This window comes from Microcaecilia unicolor, chromosome 12, assembly GCF_901765095.1.
Source record: "Microcaecilia unicolor chromosome 12, aMicUni1.1, whole genome shotgun sequence".
NCBI lineage: Eukaryota > Metazoa > Chordata > Amphibia > Gymnophiona > Siphonopidae > Microcaecilia > Microcaecilia unicolor.
In genome coordinates, this window is record NC_044042.1 from 23,720,306 (window position 1) to 23,741,107 (window position 20,802).

At 45.3% G+C, this 20,802-nt stretch overlaps 1 protein-coding gene across 1 annotated transcript in view; it reads right to left on the minus strand.

Annotated features, from left to right (window-relative positions):
- The window catches only part of LOC115481467 (neuron navigator 1-like), a 161,035-nt gene extending 146,160 nt beyond the window's left edge, over nt 1-14,875 (minus strand). The window contains exon 1 of the mRNA XM_030220610.1: nt 14,709-14,875. Coding sequence (XP_030076470.1) covers nt 14,709-14,773 — 65 coding nt within the window. The 5' untranslated portion in view covers nt 14,774-14,875. The remainder of the gene's footprint in view (nt 1-14,708) is intronic.
- Nucleotides 14,876-20,802: the final 5,927 nt, after the last annotated feature.

A 20,802-nucleotide genomic window follows, 5' to 3' on the forward strand; every position in this document is an offset into this window, starting at 1 on the left:
ACCACAAAAAAAAATGTTCCATGCAATGTGGAAACTCAAACGGATCAAACAATTCTTCCCAAGGGAAACTTTCCGTCACATAATTCAAACAATGGTACTATCACATGTTGACTACTGCAACGCCGTATATGCGGGATGCAAAGAACAGATCTTAAGGAAACTCCAGACCGCCCAGAACACGGCAGCTAGGCTTATTTTCAGAAAGACAAGATTCGAAAGCGCTAAACCCCTACGCGAAATACTGCACTGGCTACCAATCAAGGAACGAATAGCCTTCAAAATTTGCACTCTGGTCCACAAAATAATCCATGGCCTGGCCCCAACCTACATGACTGAACTTATCGACTTACCAACTACAAACACCATCGAATCAACGAGAACGTTTCTAAACCTGCACTACCCAAACTGTAAAGGACTAAAATACAAATCAACATATGCATCCAGCTTTTCCTACATTTGCACCCAGCTCTGGAACGCTTTACCTAGAAACATTAGAACTGCGAACACCCATCTAAAATTTCGAAAAGACCTCAAGACTCACCTCTTCCGGAAAGCCTACCCAGCAGACCCGAACTAATTCATAATTCACATCTTTCGATCTAAGAAATGAACAATACCCCTTCCACATAATCCTATTACTTCATACTGTACGAATTTTACCACTCCAGTTATAATTAATTGGCATATTTTCAAAGCACTTAGCCTTCCAAAGTTCCATAGAAACCTATGGAACTTTGGAAGGCTAAGTGCTTTGAAAATATGCCTCTTTAAGTGTACTTCTACCCTTATCCTACTCTGTATTGCTCACTAGAAGCTGTAGTCCCATTCCCGGAGACTTATCAGCCTCATTGGGATTACTTTTCTCTATATGCTACTATATATTCGTCCCAGAGTTGTATTCTCTTTTCCGGAACCTTATCAGCTTCCTTGCACCTACTTTTACTCTATATTCAACTCTGTATATATATTCCCGGAGTTTGTTCTCTCCTCTCCGGAACCTGTAAGCCACATTGAGCCTACTGCTATGCGGGAAAATGTGGGATACAAATGTAATAAATAAATAAAATGCCACAAGTACTGTCATTGTATTGAAACAGAATAATGTCTGTTCATTGAAAAGTTATATATTGGGCAGCACCAGGCTGCATAATAGCAGCTTATTACAAAATTAAATAACCACTGCCAAATTCTACAGTTCTAACAATCTATTCTTGCTGAAGAGATCTTTAAATTTAAAAAGCTAAACGGGAAAGACAGAATGAATGTGAAGATTTTCCCTCTACTCTCTCCTTCACGTCTGTGCACTGTCCTGAACACTAGGCCAGTTCAGTGCCTTTGGCATATTCCTTCTTCTCCAGTGTTTATCTCCAGCATTTCTGTTAAATTAAGAGCAGATGCCAAACACAATACTCTCGATATGAAAATAAGCCTGGGAAACGGACGATTTTGTGTGCCTTGGCTGGGGAGCAATGGCTGAATTCAGTCCATCTCTGCAGAACCAACAGCTTTTTCTCTCTGCCAGGCATGGACCCTACGCAGGTCTGGATAGAATGGGCTATAGCAGGGTCCATGGACTAGCCAGGCAGTCTGAGACCTGAGACCTGATCTTCTACCTCCTTACAGGGCCTGCTGCAGTCTCATAAACTCTGCAGTTAACCTCTTCTCTGCCTCAGCACGGAGGGAAAGAGGAGAACTCTCAGAACGGAGACAGCCACTGCACTTCCAGGCCAGAATATACAGCACAGCAAGAATCAGTACAAATGGAGAGCGTTTGCAAGGCATATATCACTTCTAATATTATATAACACCCACCAAACACCATTTCTCATTTTCCCTCCACCTTTCTACACGTGGGAGGTAGAATCAGAAATATCTGAGTCTGAAATAGAGTAAATGAAGGGAAAACAGACAACCTGATAGGCTGTATGGTAAGGATTTAAACAATGTTAAAAAGTTAACCGTTTAAATTCCTGAAATTTTAACAGTCATCCTTTTCCAGTGACCACCCATCCAGTTTGGACTCAGGCCCATCCATAATTGGTGCTCCCTCAGTGTGGCTGGCAGGGATCCCCAAGCCCCTCCCCCCCCCCCCCCCAGCTGAAGACCTCCTACCGGCTGGAACACTTGCAACCTGGGCACCGGTCCCCTGCCCTCCCCCTACATATGTTACATTTTCATGCATGCATAAAACTTAACATGTGTGTGGGGGGGGGGGGGGGGGCAGTGGAAGCCCAGAGATGCTGATGCTGCCTGCCCAGGTTGCAAGTATTTCAGCCAGAAGATCAACTGGTGAGGCTTGGGGATCCCTGCCAACTCAAGTATTTCTTTTTTTTTTGGGGGGGGGGGGGAGGGTTGAGTGAAATTTTGGGCCCACCCACCTTAAATCAGCTGTTTAGCTATGCCACCGCTGTAAAAAGATTTGCTTGAAGGAGGCTGCTCTGCGTCAAGACTGCCCCCACCTTCCCCCATGCACTCCCCAGTCCAATCAATAGTGGCCCAACCTGACCCAACCTGGAACAAAGTGGCAATATGAGCCACGGCGGGGGTTCACTTCCTCCTGTCATACTGGTTAATAAAAGTTTTGTTACACAAAAAATAACTGGTAAACCTCGACCTAGAGGTTAAGCTTTTGGGGAAGATATTCAAAACAAATTTCACTCGGCAGACAGACATTTCTCTTGCTGTTTTCTGCCTACTGCCCCTACCCTTGTTCAGTGGTTCAGATTGTGACAGGGTGTGACACTTATCCTGTAGGTAATACCGGATGTGCTTAAGGCTGCCAGCAGCGTCTCTCCTGTAATCTCAAGGCAAGCCCACCCTCCACATCTGGAAGTCCTTTAGCTCAAGAATATCCCAGACCTCTCCCCTCCTCCCGGCTACACGGGCCTCAAACCAAGACAACTAGTAGGGAGCTGGGTGTGCGGAAGTGTATAGAGTTGGGGGTGAGGGGGAGGAGGATACAAAATAGCATGAAAGTCACACACTAATTGCAAAAATGATGGTTCCTGGTGCCAGATCTCAGCCCTGCTTTTCATTAAGCTGAAAGTACCAAGGCTGCATGAAGCTGGCAGGTCAAAGGCAAAAACAAAACTGGAAACATTTTATAAAACTGCATGTTTCTATCAATAAAGTTTTTGTCTTTAAAAGAAGCTAACGCATCCCCTTACCTGTTATTTCATTATCCCAAGTGGATTTTGGAAGTGGGGAAAAGGAGGAAAGTTCACAACCCTTGTGATGAAAAACAGGAGACTGTTTAAGAACAGCAAAGTCTGGGACTGAAAAAGGACAAAGTAACAGAACTGCAAATTGGCAGAAACAATTAGCCCACCCATCTCCCAGTTCCAACTGGCCTACTGTGCCAGTACAAACCCTGCTCAATCTCCAAAGGGGGGGAGGGGCTGCATTTCCTTGTACTGGTAGCTAGTGTTGGGAGCTGTATCGCAGTCATGGTCACCGCTTCAATTCTTTTTTACTTGCTAAGGATTTAAAACGAATTGAAGCGGTGCAAAGAAAAGCTACGAGAATGGTATGGGATTTGCGTTACAAGACGTATGAGGAGAGACTTGCTGACCTGAACATAAGTACATAAGTAGTGCCATACTGGGAAAGACCAAAGGTCCATCTAGCCCAGCATCCTGTCACCGACAGTGGCCAATCCAGGTCAAGGGCACCTGGCACGCTCCCCAAGGGGGAGGAAAGGAGAAACAGGGGTGATATGATACAGACGTTTGAAAGGTATTAATCCGCAAACGAACCTTTTCCTGAGATGGGAAGGCGGTAGAATGAGAGGGCATAAAATGAGATTGAAAGGGGGGCAGACTCAAGAAAAATGTCAGGAAGCATTTTTTCACAGAGAGAGTGGTTGATACTTGAAATGCCCTCCCGCGGGAGGTGGTGGAGATGAAAACGGAAATGGAATTCAAACATGCGTGGGATAAACATAAAGGAATCCTGTTCAGAAGGAATGGATCCTCAGAAGCTTAGCCAAGATTGGGTGGCAGAGCCGGTGGTGGGAGGCGGGGCTAGTGCTGAGCAGACTTCTAGGGTCTGTGGCCTGAAAATGGCAGATACAAATCAAGGTCAAGTATACACAAAAAGTAGCACATATGAGTTTATCTTGTTGGGCAGACTGGATGGACCGTGCAGGTCTTTCTCTGCTGTCATCTACTATGTTACTATCCAGTTTATTTTCAAAAGAGATCGCCGGCCATCTTCCGACACAAATCGGGAGATGGCCGGCCATCTCCTGAAGCCGGCCAAATCGGTATAATCGAAAGCCGATTTTGGCCGGCTCCAACAGCTTTCCGTCGCCGGGACGGCCAAAATTCCTGGGGGCGTGTCGGAAGGGTAGCGAAGGTGGCACAGGGGCGTGCCGGGGCATGCTCAAGAGATGGGCGCCCTCGGCCGATAATGGAAGTAAGAAGGGCGTCCCTGGCGAGAATTTGGTCCACTTTATTTGGACCCTTTTTTTCAGGTCCAAGTCCCAAAACAGTGCCCGAACTGACCAGTTGACCACCAGAGGGAATCGGGGATCACCTTCCCTGACTCCCCCAGTAGTCACTAACACCCTCTCACCCTCAAAAAACAACTTTAAAAACTTTTTTTGCCAGCCTCTATGTCAGCCTCAAATGTCACACTCAGGTCCATGACAGCAATATACAGGTCCCTGGAGCAGTTTTAGTGGGTGCAGTGGACTTCAGGCAGGCGGACCCAGGCCCATCCCCCCCCCACCTGTTACACTTGTGGTGGAAAATGGGAGCCCTTCAAAACCCACCCGAAACCCACTGTACCCACATGTAGGTGCCTCCCTTCACCCTTAGGGCTATGGTAGTGGTCTATAGTTGTGGGGAGTGGGTTTTGGGGGGGCTCAGCACCCAAGGTAAGGGAGCTATGTACCTGGGACCAATTTGTGAAGACCACTGTACCGCCCATCTCTAAATCCGGCGATCTCAGCATTTAGGTCGACCATCTTTAAATGTTGAGATTTGGGCGCCCCCAGCCGTATTATCGAAACGAAAGATGGCCGCCCATCTCGTTCGAAAATACAGTTGGCCCCGCCCCTTCGCAGAGATGGGTGCCCATAGAGATGGGCATCCCCGGTCGAAAATGCCCCTCAACGTTACTATGTAAGTAAACTGTTCCCCAAAGTGGGAACTGCTGCTTAGACCCCTCTCAACCTCCTGCCTTCCCCCCCCCCCCTCTACCCTGCCTTTCTGTTTCAACCAGTCTACCGACCACTGGCTCTCTCCAGTGAAACCAGGGCCGTGCCTAGGGTCTCCAGCGCCCCCCTGCAGCTGGCGCCCCCCCTCCGGCGCCCCCCTCCCCCGAAAACGATCACTACACTACCCACCCTCTTCTCCCCAGATCCTTTTCCTGTTTTTTTTTGTTTAAATTTACCTCTGTCCGGCGGCAGCGTAGCGTTAGTGAGAAGGAGGCGGCGCTCAACCGCCCCGACGTGTCAGACAGTCTTCCCTTCGCTCAGTGTCCCGCCTTCTTCTGACGTCATTTCTGATGTCAGAAGAAGGCGGAACTGAGCGAAGGGAAGACTGACACGTCGGGGCGGTTGAGCGCCGCCTCCTTCTCACTAACGCTACGCTGCCGCCGGAGAGAGGTAAATTTAAACAAAAAAAAAAAGGAAAAGGATCTGGGGAGAAGAGGGCGAGGTAAGCATGGTGCGGCGGGGCGCCCCCCAGAGGATGGTGCCCTCCTGCCATGCTTACCTCGCTTACCGTGTTGGCACGGCCCTGAGTGAAACCAATAAAAACAATTCCACTCAGGAATAAATGCTTCAGTTTAATTTTCATGTCAACTATTCCTGATAATGTGCTGCTTTAGATTTTTCCTTCTGCATATTTGCCACATTTCTCCTCTTGCTCTCTTTCCTCTCACCAGGAGCCATGCGGTTTCCACTTAAATTATTTATAGCATTAGGTGCTGTGCAATATCTGCTTTTTATTCCCCCAACCTAGTCTTAAAGAGACAGTTCCTCCTGAACAGTTTGAAGCATTACAGTAAAGAGAGAAGTGTTGGCAACTTTTAAAATGCCGGGGGGGGGGGGGGGGGGGGGGGGGGGGGACAGGGCAGCAATTTGAGAGGGAGCCCCAAAGAATGACAGCACAGTGTATTTTTCCCAACTTCAGGCATGTTGGAATCCCTTTGGCATGGGGGCTCAGAGCAATTGCCCTCCTGCCTCTAGGACCTCCACCCACTTTGATAACTCAAATATCAGGATCACCCCAAACTCACCCCTCCCAGAACAACCTTATAAAATGCATAACTGGGCAGGACACTTTTAAATGTTTAACTTTGTTTTGTATACATATGCATAGTGGAGGGCAATTTCCTGGAAAATGGGCTAGTTGAAAACTTCTCACCCTCTCTACAGGTAAAAGTAGACACTGATGGGGGGGGGGGAGGGAAGCAAAACAACAGATACAATAGAGAACAATAGATCCAGACTACCACACAAACAAAAACAACTCTAGGCCAACCATGTAGTCCATTGCTTCTTAAGTGGTCCTCAGGACACACCCAGCCAGTCAAGTTTTCAGGATATCCACAATAAATATGCAGGAGATAGATCAGACCCTATTTCTCATCAGAAACATTCAGACTATTGGTGCAATCATTAACATTATTCCAATTGGATTACTGTAAATGCCATATATTTTGGCTATATGGAGAACCTGTTGAAAAAACTCCAAACAGCTCAAAACACTGCAGCCAGGTTCATATACAAAATCTCTCCTTTGGAAAGTGCCTCCCCTTTGTTAATCAAATTACACTGGCTTCCCATCCAAGCGAGAATCACTTTCCAATTACGTACCTTTATCTTTCAAATCCTAAATGGCACAGCTCCAGACTATATGTTCCATTAATAAACTTACCTTAAAGAAACGCTAAATATGAGGCAAGAAACTCTCTCAGACTACACCTCCCAAATTGCAAAAAAAGTGATCTACAAAACTGTCCACTCTGCAGACTTCACTTACCTAGGAACCAAATGGTGAACTCCTTACCACCCAAAATAATAAATATACAAGAATATGCTAGATTTATATGACCCATTGACTGAAATGGTATGTCCCAGCACGTAGTTTACATTCTGAGAACCAACTCTCAACAGCCAAGGAACTGAATTTGGTTTCTTGGAGAAAAAGGTGTATAGTGGAATGCAAGCCTTAAATGTGGAATGCCTTATCCTGGGAGGTTTCAATGGGATTTGAAGACATGCTTGCTTAAGACATTTTATGGTTCATAATACTATGGGGCTCATTTTCAAAGCACAAAGTTTAATAGGATACTACGGAGCTTTTAAGTGTAAGTGATTTTTTTTTTTGTTACATTTGTACCCCGCGCTTTCCCACTCATGGCAGGCTCAATGCGGCTTACATGGGGCAGTGGAGGGTTAAGTGACTTGCCCAGAGTCACAAGGAGCTGCCTGTGCCTGAAGTGGGAATCGAACTCAGTTCCTCAGTTCCCCAGGACCAAAGTCCACCACCCTAACCAATAGGCCACTCCTCCACTTTAGCGGGACTGGTGGTTCAGAGGAGGGGATAGTGATGGGCAGACTTATATGGTCTGTGCCAGAGCCAACTGGTGGGAGGTGGGGCTGGGGGTTGGGAGGTGGGGATAGTGCAGGGCAGACTTATATGGTCTGTGCCCTGAAGAGGACAGGTACAAATAAAAAGTAGCACATAAGAGTTTATCTTGTTGGGCAGACTGGATGGACCGTAAAGGTCTTTTTCTGCCGTCATCTACTATGTTACTATGTTATATTTTTTCCCCATTTTTCTGTTGTAGTTTGTTGATTTTGTAATTGTATTTTTGTTTGTTTGTAAGGTGAAGAGTTCTTCAGCTATACCTATTTTATGTATTTTCTTGGTTGTTCCCCACCTTGAGCTATGTTTATAGTTAAGCTATTAAATTAAATTAATTCCAAGTGCCCATATACAATTTTTGCAAATACTAATTGTGTCAACAGTCCAGAATTTGCTCCTCTTTAAGGAAGCCAGAAAAAGTTGTGGGGCCTGTAATGCTGCCGGTAAAGAGAAGAAACAGGCATAAAATCCTCACTAACCTTTTACTCCTCCTCGAGACTTGCATTAAAACCTCAGCAATGGAGAGCTCCATGACCCAGAGACTCATCCGCTAAAGCCCAGTTAAACCTGTACTAAAAGCCTAGTGCACTTTACTACATGATCCATTCCCCCCTCTTGTACTGAAGTTTCCTTTAAGCTCCCTAATTGTGAGTGATCTTCCTTTGAGAAAAGTTCATCTACTGAGCTGCAAGTCTATTTTTTTCTCTGTGATATTTTCCAAAAATACTAGGACTAGGGGGCATGCGATGAAGCTACAACGTAATAAATTTAAAACGAATCAGAGAAAATGTTTCTTCACTCAACGTGTAATTAAACTCTGGAATTCGTTGCCAGAGAATGTGGTAAAGGCGGTTAGCTTAGCGGAGTTTAAAAAAGGTTTGGACGGCTTCCTAAAGGAAAAGTCCATAGACCTTATTAAATGGACTTGGGGAAAATCCACTAATTCTGGGATAAGCAGTATAAAATGTTTTGTACATTTTGGGGATCTTGCCGGGTATTTGTGACCTGGATTAGCCACTGTTGGAAACAGGATGCTGGGCCTGATGGACCTTTGGTCTTTCCCAGTATGGTAATACTTATGGTATGGTTATGAAGACTGAAGCATGATTCTTCTCTAATTTGAACGCTCTAAAGCTTGTCACAGATATATGAAGTTAGTCCAATAAAACGATCTCACCTCAACATGTTTGACCCTTACTTCTACAGTTCCCTCAAAAAATCAGAACTACAAGCCCCAGTATCCACTGAGAAAAAAAAAAAGACAAGGGCTTTCTCAGCCTGTGCTTGATAACCTAGAACCATCTAGTAACTAAACATAAGTACATAAGTATTGCCATACTGGGAAAGACCAAAGGTCCATCGAGCCCAGCATCCTGTTTCCAACAGTGGCCAATCCAGGTCACAAATACCTGGCAAGATCCCCAAAAAGTACAAAACATTTTATACTGCTTATCCCAGTGGATTTTCTATGGTCTATGGATTTTTCCTTCAGGAAGCCGTCCAAACATTTTTTAAACTCCACTAAGCTAACTGCCTTTACCACATTCTCTGGCAACGAATTCTAGAGTTTAATTACACATAAGTACAGTAAGCTCAGATTGCAGCACTATGGTCTGACTCTTCAAATATACCCTGCACACCAACGGTGGAGCATGGATCATGACGCTGACCTTTGATGTATTCAGTTAGAAACAGCAGTCACAGAACAGCAGTAAATCTGAGAGACAGATCATATGCCACATACCCTGGCTTAGAGTGAGGTTCATTACCGTCATGGTAAGAAATTGCCCCCAAGAGACAGCACACAGTACAACACTCCTGATACACACAAGGAGAATCCGTGGTACCCATCAGGGACAACCTGTAAGCCCATGTGAACATAAGTCAGTAGGGGCTAAAAACAGGGTAGAAGAGTGAGGCTATACGTGAAACACATACCCCCCTCATTATATAATCTTGTGCACTCATTTTAATGCTTAGCATGCAAAATTGCACACACAGGTTATAGAACAGTGCCAGCTATGCATTAACAACCAATAATTGTGGATAATTGGCGCTAATTGACAGTAATTTGCAATTATGAGTGTAACTGCACTAGTTGCTATTCTAGAAACCTATAGGGGTGAATTCTATATACGGCACCAAAAAAGTGCTATTCTATAAGCCGCGCTTAAAGTTAGACACAGTTTACAGAATAGCACTTATGCCTGAGAATCACGCCTAACTTTGGGCACAGCCGTCTGCACCAAATGAAATGTGGCGCTAATGTACACGCCTAAATTAGGCGCATATCCTCCTCATTATTTAACAACATATATAACTACTACTACTACTATTTAGCATTTCTATAGCGCTACAAAGCGTACGCAGCGCTGCACAAACATAAATGTTAGGAATGCCCACGTTCCATCCATGACCCTCCCATTTTTGCGCCCCCTTATTTTTAACTCACGCCTAGATTTACACAGGTATATTCCAATTAAATCTAATTCGTGCCCATAATTGGTTGTTAAAAAGTCAATTACTGTCTCAAATTAGCTCGTTAATAAATTAAATCGCACATGCAATTTTTGGCGAATTAGGGGGATAGAGCGTACTGTAAGGGGGCATGCACAAGGGAGGGGCATGGGCGGGTCAGGGCAGCGCCAAGCACTTATACACTAAGGGGCCCTTTTACAAAGGCGCGGGAGGGCCTACAAGTGTACACCGTGCACCAAATTGGCACTACTAGCGTGTGAGCCGGGTGGTAATTCCGAATTTGTCACGTGCCGAACCCTGCGGTAGAAAATAATTTTCTATTTTCTACTGCGGGCTGCTTACCATGCGGTAAAGAGTTGGCACACGCTGCATGCTTACCGCGCCGGTAGCACAAGTGACCTTACCACTAGATCAATGAGTGGCGATAAGGTCTCAGGCCAAAAATGGACATGCACTGTTTTAATTTTAGTACCCGTCCATTTGAAGGCCCTTTTTCCTAGACGCGGTAAAAATTGGCCTAATGTGCGCCCAAAAGATGGGCTCGCAGTACCGCAGGCCACTTTTGACCGTGGCTTAGTAAAAGGACCCCTAAGATTCTAAAATACTGTCAATTAAAGCATCTTTTAGTCACTGTCTGTTACACCAACCATTGCATATGCAGCTATGACTAAATGTTGGCACATGTACGCTGATTTACACTCGTCTTCTGTAACCGGATTCATAGGAACCGACTCTGTGGGTGCGTGAGCATCTCCAATATTGAGAAAATTACTTGTATGTGCTCAGGGAGGGGTTATTTCCATTGGGCTTAGCTCCCCTAATAATTTTGAAAAGTTGGCTCCTATGACGGTATTCACGTACGTAATTGCCAATACAAAATTCACGCTTAGCGTGCAGGGTCCTAGCGTCTGAATTACAATGGCCTTTTCAGAATTACCCCCATAGTCGCTCAGTGGTAGGGCTGGCCCTGGTTCCCATCTGAAGAAAAGGGGAAAGAAATCTACAAACCAACACCAAAAAAAAAAAAAAGCAGAAGCAACATCCTTCTCCCCCAAAACAATTCAGCACAGGCAGGCACTAAGCCCTGCTGTGGAGCTCTCCTCCTTCCCCTCACCAGTGGTTCACAAATGCAGTTCTCAAAGTACAGTCTAACCGTTTTGGTTGCAGTGTAAACAGAATAGGCAAATGAACCTGGAGAGCACGAAAGTCTGCATGTTAGGAGATGTCACAGGGTTGATTTTCTGGTCTGTTTTTCTATGATATTTTCCCTCCCTCCCTTTTCCAATATTCTTACCCTCTCTTCCAAAGCTCTTTTCCTACCCCCTAGCCCTGACTTTCTATAGGGTTCTTTCTTCCCTTCCCCCACACCACGTCCACAGGAAACACCCTACTGCACTGGTTTCAAATTGGCAACTACCTGCCAAGTCCCAGCTTATTTGCCAGCTTTATCCTAAATCCAAGCTATTTCCTTTTCCACTCCCTTCCCATAAAACTGAAAAATCTCAACACTCCTCCTGCATGGTATTCAAATGCCTGAGGTTTCATTCAGAAAATAAAATCCCAGTGTCTCCTGCAGTTTGGGGCCATAGTCCCCCCCCCCCCCCCCCCCCCCCGAGGAATGTGATTCGCCTATTCGGAGAAACCATGCAGGCTTTGATTTTATTCCATCCCATTCCCATCTCCAACATACTACAATTTTTAATAATCTATGGAGTGGAGTAGCCTAATGGTTAGTGCAGTGGTCTGAGAACTTGTGACCCACAGCAAGTCACTTAATCCTCCATGGCCCAAAATGTATTTTAAAAACCCTTAGATTCTGAGCCTACTAGACACATACCCTATGCCAACTACCTGTATAATATGTTTAAGGCAGGTGATGTAACATAGAGGAGCATAATCGAAAGGGACGCCCAAGTTTTGATGAGGATGTCCTCGCAAAACGTCCCAATGGAGTGGCGGGGAAACCCATATTATCCATACAAGATGGACGTCTATCTTTCGTTTTGATAATACGATCGGGGACGCCCAAATCTTGAAATTTAGGTCGTCCTTACAGATGGTCGACCCCTAGACTTGGTCGTTTCTGATTTTTGGCGATAATGGAAACCAAGGACACCCATCTCAGAAATGACCAAAATCAAGCCCTTTGGTCGTGGGAGAAGCCAGCATTTCTAGTGCACTGGTCCCCCTGACATGCCAGGACAACAACCGGGCACCCTAGGGGGCACTGCAGTGGACTTCATAAAATGCTCCCAGGAACATAGCTCCCTTACCTTGTGTGCTGAGCCCCCCAAACCCCTCCTAAAATCCACTACCCACAACTATACACCACTACCATAGCCCTTATGGGTGAAGGGGGGCACCTAGATGTGGGTACAGTGGGCTTCTGGTGGGTTTTAGATGGCTCGCTGTTTCCTCCACAAACAGGTAGGGAGGGGGATGGGCCTGGGTCCCCTGCCTGAAGTGCACTGCACCCACTAAAACTGCTCCAGGGACTTGCATACTGCTGTCATGGACCTGAGTATGACATCCAAGGGTGGCACAGAGGCTGTCAAAAAATATTTTTAAAGATGTTTTTTGAGGGTGAGAGGGGTTAATGACCACTGGGGGAGTAAGGGGAGGTCATCCCCGATTCTCTCCGGTGGTCATCTGGTCATTTCGGTCACCTTTTTGTGCCTTGGTCGTAAGAAAAACAGGACCAGATAAAGTCGTCCAAGTGCTCATCAGGGACGCCCTTTTTTTTTCCATTATGAGTCGAGGACGTCCATGTATTAGGCACACCCAAGTCCCGCCTTCGCTACGCCTCCGATACACCCCCTTGAACTTTGGCCATCCCTGCAACAGAAAGCAGTTGGGGATGTCCAAAATCGGCTTGCAATTATACCGACTTGGACGACCCTGTGAGAAGGACGCCCATCTTCCGATTTGTTTCGAAAGATGGGCATCCTTCTCTTTCGAAAATGAACCTGATAGACTATGACGGCAGATAAAGACCTGTATGGTCCATCGAGTCTGCCCAACAAGATAAACTCATTTTACATGGTATGTGATACTTTATATGTATACCCCAGTTTGATTTGTCCTTGTCATTCTCAAGGCAAAGTCCGTAAAAGTCTGCCCAACACTGTTCCTGTTCTAAAAGTTCTAACGTTGAAGCCCCTTAAAATTTACACTCCCTGAAAGGTCATGCCTCAAACTGGTTAGCCTGAAATGTGCCCTTGGCCTCTGTCTTTGTATGTGTGTGAGGGTGGGGGTGGGGTTAAAGAAGAATTAGACAACTCCAGAAAATAGTGTATGAGCATGACTAGGGGTCCACATTTCAGTGTGTCATAGAGAGGGAATGCAGGCCAGGCTTAGGGACTCTGGGGAAGCACAGCCCTCATTTCATTATTTCCGCTACCCCGTGAACTTTATTTATGGGGATTTATTAACTGCCTTTATGAAGAGATTCACCCAAGGCAGTGTGCAGCAGGTTACAACCATCAGTAACACTGCTCGGCTCTATATCCCATCTGCACAAAAATTATCCAACTCTTTCACCAACAGAAGTCCAGTTTATTATAACTCCCTCACTTCCCTTGAAACCCTTTATCTGCCTTGGTGGCACTTAATGTATAATTTAATCCTGACCAGTCTAAGCTGTCCCTCCCTGAAGATGATCACGAAGGGATGGGGGGGGGGGGGGCAAGAAGACAAAAGCCATGAAAACCATTTTCACTGAAAATGACCCTCATCAGAGGTCTGAGATCTTGGTAGATCTGTCAAGCCCCAGTCGTTGCAGATTTGTAAAAAAACTCTGGCACCCTGGCTGGGTTACGGGTCCCTGCTGCCTAGAACTCACAATCCTACAAGACACACTGCTAAAAAAAACAAACAACCCCCTCCCCCCCCCCCCCCAAAAAAAAAAAGATTTCTTAGCGTCTTTCCCCTCTTCAAATAATGGGAGTGACCAGAAGTACAGAATAAATACAGTTTTTTTATTAGGCTTACAGGATACATCTTTACTAGGCTGATTCCCTTCCCTGTGCCTATTCTCAAATCCCCTCTCCCTTGCTAATGAAATAGCTCTTCCTGCCTCTAAATTACCCACTCAGGACCATGGTGGATGAACCAGCTACAAACGCTTTTACAGAAATAAATAAATTAATTAACCTTTAGCTAATTGCCTCAGTAAATCCTAGAGTGAAGGCATCTGGGGGTACACACGCTCTCCTGGTTCTTGCACTGCTGCAGTTTCTTAGGATCCCCTGGGCAGGGGCGGGGGAATCAAAAGGGGAAAAAAATGGTAGTTCCTCAAAGGATAATATTTATTATACACCTCACCTTGTTGCCAGCCATTCTCACACCACTTTGTTCCTGCTTGCTCCAGTGGAACAGAAACTGCTCTCCTGAAACGGTTTGTATAAAGTGAGCGCTGCAAATTTTAACGTTTCTATTCTTTCCCTCCATTACAGAGAGACCATACCAGATATTCCCTTTCCAGCCGCTCTGATCATGATATGCATTCTTGCTGGTTACTACAGCACAGCCCCTATACCAGCCACTATAGGCTTTCATGCAGAGCGGGGGACAGAATAGAGGATTTTAGGATAGTGCTCGCTGTCACACCGGGGTGGCTGCTCCCCTTACCTGCTGTGATAGTGGGTTATCCTCCCCACCCGCTGCAGGGGTAGATGAAGCATTTTCCCATTCATGATGCCCAAGTCTTGGCTTGGCCCTCCTCAGTCTCTCAGTGTAAGGCAGGATAAATCCCAAGCACCGGGTAAAACCCAGAGATCCCTGGCAGCCATGCCAGCCCTGGGGAGATCAGTCAGAAGAAAAACCAAAGCCTCATAGGGGAAGAGACTGAAAGCCAGAAGCCTGGGCTGCTCTCCCTCCTCTTTCTTCACACAGACACACCCCCTCCCCCCTTCTCTGTCTGGCTGAGAGCCCAACACTGGAGTTAAAGTGACAGTGCTCTGCTTTCCTCCCTGCTGTCTGTGGGGAATGCAGCAAAACCTGTTGTTACCTGTGGGGAAGCTTTTGGAATCAAGGGGTTACCCATTTTCCAAGATGCTGTAGGTACAGGGGATCAAGGCATGGGCATGATAGCATGACATGAGGTCCCTTCTAGCTCTGTTTGGTATTTGCTTCCATTCCGCATCTCAAATGCAAGGACTCGAAGGCAGGGTATGAATGACAGGGGGGCGCCAACATTCCAGGGGTGCCAGAAACTGCCATGCTTACCCGTGCGCTACGCTCCACTGGCCACTGCCGCCGCACACAAAACCTACCTTGATCCTTGAAGGCCGACTACACCACCAGGGCGGGCGGCAAGGTAGGACTGTAGTACGCGGGAGGGGGATGGCAGCATCACTATGGCAGTTGGGGGGCAGGTTTTGGCACAGTATAAGTCATCACAAGGACAAAATATAAGAAAACTAATGGTCTGCATTAGGGGGGCTTATAGCCCACTTGGCTATGTTAAAACAAATGAGAGATCTGCATGAATATTATATTGACTTATGAAAACCATCTCTCCCTGAAACATGCTCAATACAGAATAATCCATTTGTACAAAAGAGATGAGGTGAAGATGTGATTCCATGTGCCCCAAGGAAAGGAGAGTTTAATTTTACTTCCAATCTTTATAACACCAGGCTTCCCAAGGCAGATTACAACAGTTAAGGTGAACCTATCAGTAAATCTGGCCATCTCTCTCCTCTTCAATCTGTTCAAAATTCTGCTGCACGACTAATATTCCGCCAAAGTCGCTATGCTCATAACAGCCCTCTCCTAAAGTCACTTCATTGGCTCCCACTTAGCCATCTAACCCCCCTTCAATCCATTCAGAACTCTGCTGCACGTCTTATCTTCCGCCTGGACCAATATGCTCATATCACCCCTCTCCTCAAGTCACGTCACTGGCTTCCGATCAGGTACCGCATCCAGTTCAAGCTTCTTCTACTAACCTACAAATGCACTCAATCTGCAGCCCCTCATTACCTCTCTACCCTTATTTCCCCTTACGCTTCTACCCGAGGAAACCTCCGCTCACAGGACAAATCCCTCCTCTCTGCACCCTTCTCCACCACCGCCAACTCCAGGCTCCGCCCTTTCTGCCTCGCCTCTCCCTATGCTTGGAATAAACTTCCTGAGCCCATACGCCAAGCCCCCTCCCTGCCCATCTTCAAATCCTTGCTCAAAGCCCACTTCTTCAATGTCGCTTTCGGCACCTAACCATTATACCCCTATTCAAGAAATCTAGACTGCCCCAAATTGATTGACTGCACATTTTTGTCCTTTAGATTGTAAGCTCCTTTGAGCAGGGACTGTCCTTCTTTGTTAAACTGTACAGCGCTGCGTAACCCTAGTAGTGCTTTAGAAATGTTAAGTAGTAGTAGTATTGTATAGAACAGGGTAGAAAAAGGAGCACAAAATATAGCCTTTATTAGTGCTGTTTCCACCAGCTACAATAATTTTTAAGCAGTTTTAGTGACATTCAATTTTATTTCATGATATTTATATCTACATATGGGAAGCTTTCAAATAAATTAAAATCCTGTTGAGTAAAAAAAAAATACTTTTGTTCTTCACCTTTTAAGGCTGAAAAAGGGTGCAGGGTGGGAGAAGGGGGGGAAGAAGAGGACAGAAAAGGAGATGCTGGCCCGGAGGAGGGGGGGAGCCAACTGATTGTTTGCAGGGGGAGCCAGAGACCCTAGCACCGGCCCTGAAGGCTCATTACAGTCAGTTTTCAGGATATCTATAATTAGTATAATTATTTATTTAGGTTTTGCTCGCACCTTTTTTCAGTAGTAGCTCAAGGTGAGTTACATTCAGGTACACTGGATATTTCTCTGTTGCAGGAGGGCTCACAATAAGTTTGTACCTGAGGCAATGGAGCAGCAGTGGGATTTGAACTGGCCACCAGCAAGACTGCTGCTCTAACCACTAGACCACTCCTCCACTAGCAACATTCTGTGTAGAATCTCGAATAGTAGCAACAGAATCTCAAATGGCACCAACATTTCACGTAGAATCTCAAATATTTATTTATTTAGATTTTGCTCACACCTTTTTCAGTAGTAGCTCAAGGTGAGTTACATTCAGGTACTCTGGATATTTCTCTGTCCCAGGAGGGCTCACAATCTAAGTTTGTACCTGAGGCAATGGAGGGTTAAGTGACTTGCCCAAGATCACAGGGAGCAGCAGTGGGATTTGAAAGGCCACCTCTGGATTGCAAGACCAGTGCTCAAACCACTAGGCCACTCCTCCACCCAGCAACATTCCATGTAGAATCTCAAATAGTAGCAACGTTCGATGTTCCACTGCACTAACCACTAGGCTACTCCTCCACTAGCAACATTCCATGTAGAATTTCAAATAGTAGCAACAGAATCTCAAATAGTAGCAACATTCCATGTATAATCTCAGATAGTAGCAACAGAATCTCAAATAATTTATTTGGATTTTGCTCACACCTTTTTCAGTAGTAGCTCAAGGTGAGTTCAATTCAGGTACTCTGGATATTTCTGTGTCCCAGGAGGGCTCACAATCTAAGTTTGTACCTGAGGCAATGGAGGGTTAAGTGACTTGCCCAAGATCACAAGGAGCAGCAGTGGGATTTGAACCGGCCACCTCTGGATTGCAAGACTGGTGCTTTAACCACTAGGCCACTCCTCCACTAGCAACATTCCATCTAGAATCTCAATTAGTAGCAACATTCCGGAATCTCAAAAAGTGGCAACTTTCCTTGTAGAATCTTCAATAGTAGCAACATTCCATATATTTATTTGGATTTTGCTCACCCTTTTTCAGTAGTAGCTCAAGGTGAGTTCCATTCAGGTACTCTGGATATTTCTCTGTCCCAGGAGGGCTCACAATCTATGCTTGTACCTGAGGCAATGGAGAGTTAAGTGACTTGCCCAAGATCACAAGGAGCAGCAGTGGGATTTGAACCGGCCACCTCTGGATTGCAAGACCAGTGCCCAGGACAGGCTTTAGGAACTTCTAGAATAGACATGCATCTGTTAAATCTATACCTCACTTAATAGAAACTACAGTAGCTTACTGTAAATCAGGGACCTAACTGGGGCAACAAGGTTGGATGTAGCCTGAAAGGGGGATGTAGAATATGTATGTGCATTGAGCAAACAAATTCATTGTTTCTTGTTTGGCCATTTTTTTTCTCCTTATTTTCAGTTTGTTTGTTTTTGTTTTTTGCTCAATTCATTTCACACATTCATTTTAAAGTTTAACTGACTGTACAATGTTTTAATTTAGGCTAATCAACTTGTGTTAAAATTCATAGGTTAACGCACATTATATTTAAGGTATGCTAATAAACCAAATACGAATTAATTCATGCACATCCCTAGCACAGAATGGACGGTGGATCTTGAAACTTGCCCTGGGTGTAAGAATATCTACAGTTACACCAATGCTCCAAATATATATATATATATATATATATATTTTTTTTTTTTTTATTTAGACCCAGCAGCTTGGTCCTGCTTCTGTGGAAACCAGGCTGGGAGCTGCCACCATGAGCCATCATTCACAACTGTTATATATACCCTCCCAGCATAATGTAAGGCCAGTCACAGCAGCAACAGACCTGGGCTAGGGGATGTGCGTCAGGCCTCCTGGAGCCCTACAATCACCAGCCACTAGCTGTTGCAATTGTGCAATGACCACAGCATCCCGGACCCTCCCCCAGACCTGAGACAAGAATGGATCCCAAGTGCCTCTACACAAAAATGCCACTGAACCTGACATGGACTTTTCAGACAAGGGTTCTAAGCCAGCTAAAGTGGTTCTGCTGTTCATCATTTTGAGAGACGCCTGGATAAAAACCTGTCAGATATAAAACTTGTCAAAATGTCTAAAAGTGACAGACTGACTCAGTCTTATGTCTCACAAGTGCTGCCTTGTTCTACCAGCAAGTTATAAGAAAGGAATCAGCAATGGTGTGTGTGCCTGAGGTGGAAATCTGTTGTGCACTGGAAGACAACAGAAAGCAGGTCACAGGCTTCTGAATCCCAGAAAGCAAAGTTTTTGTGCACACAGGGCTGGCTTAACCATTAGGTAGGCCAGGCAGTTGCTTAGGGCTGCAGCTTCTCTGAGGGTGACAAAGAACAGCCAAGGTCAAAGCAAAACAATAGTCTGACAGCCATGCAAACTCAAAGAACCATCTGTGGACACTTTCACCCACAAGAAAGCGTGGAGCAATTTTCAAATAGCTGATTTTCCTAGGTAAATGGCTTTGGAACAAAATTTAATATTTAAAAGCAAGATGTCCAGTTCTGTGTTTTTACAGGGGTGGTGGTGATGTTGAAGTAATCATGATTGCTAAATCAATTATCAAAAGTTTTTTTTAGAGGGGGAAGGAACTGAAAGATAACTGAGGGGTCCTTTTACTAAGGTGCACTGAAAAATGGCCTGCGGTAGTGTAGATGTGTGTTTTGGGCATGCGCAGAATCATTTTTCAGCGCACCTGTAAAAAAAAATACCTTTTTAAAAATGTTGCCAAAAATGGGCGTGCGGCAAAATGAAAATTGCCGTGCGTCCAATTTGTGTCTGAGACCTTACCGCCAGCCACTGACCTAGGGGTAAAGTCTCATGTGGTAACTGGGCGGTAATGGTCTATGCACATAAAATGCCGATTACTGCCTGCGTGGCGGAAAATAAAAATATTTTCTGGCGCGCGTAAAAAATGAAGTTACCACACGGGCCACTCGGTAGCCGGGCGGTAACTCAAAATTGCCACGCATTGGCTTAGTATAAGGGCCCCTGAGGGAGCAGCGCAAGGCTAAATTTTATATCCTTTCACCTTCCACCAAGTTCATGTCTGAATCTTACTGCACTTGTAAATATAGTTCTTTGGCAAAATGAAAACGAAGACCCATTTTTATACTGTATAATTAACCACTTCTAAACCGTGAGTGAAAGAAAGACACATACCTGTGATGCTACCATTAAAGCTGCTTTGCTTCTTACCAATAGAGAACATTTGTAACACAGTACAGGAGTGCCAGATGTGGCCACATCACACCAAGTCCCTCCTGGGTTCCTCCACCATTTCAGGGCTAATTCTATACACAAGCCACCTACCTTGTGTGACAGGTACGTGCATGCACATACTTTCCCTTTGAAAATTATCCCACGACAAGTGCATGCATTCTTGTAGACACCTGCTATTTAGTACAAACTTTCCAACTTTTTAGGTGCATGAGTGTGTACTTCATAAAGTACATACATACATAAGTAGAAACTGCTCCCTCGCCCCAACCCCAGGAGATCAGGTAACCAACACATACAGGTTAAACAAACATTACCTACACCAGGGCAATTTTTAAATAAGCCACTTCTGCACATACACTTGTATTGTGTGTGTGGATGTCTTTTAAAATTGCTTCTTTAGGGAATAAACCTTAAATAAGAACATAAGAAAATCCATCCTGGCTCAACCAATGGCCCACTTAACCCAGTATCCTACTTCCAACAGTGGCCAACCAAGGTCACAAGTACCTGGCAGAAACCCAAATAGTAGTAACATTCCTTGCTACCAATCTCAGAGTAAGCAGTGGCTTCCCCATGTCTATTTCAACAACAGACTATGGCCTTTTCCTCCAGGAAATTGTCCAAACCTTTTTTAAACCCAGATACGCTAACTGCTGTTACCACATCCTCCAGCAGCGAGCTCCAGCACTTAAATATTTCCTCCTATTTGTTTTAAAAGTAT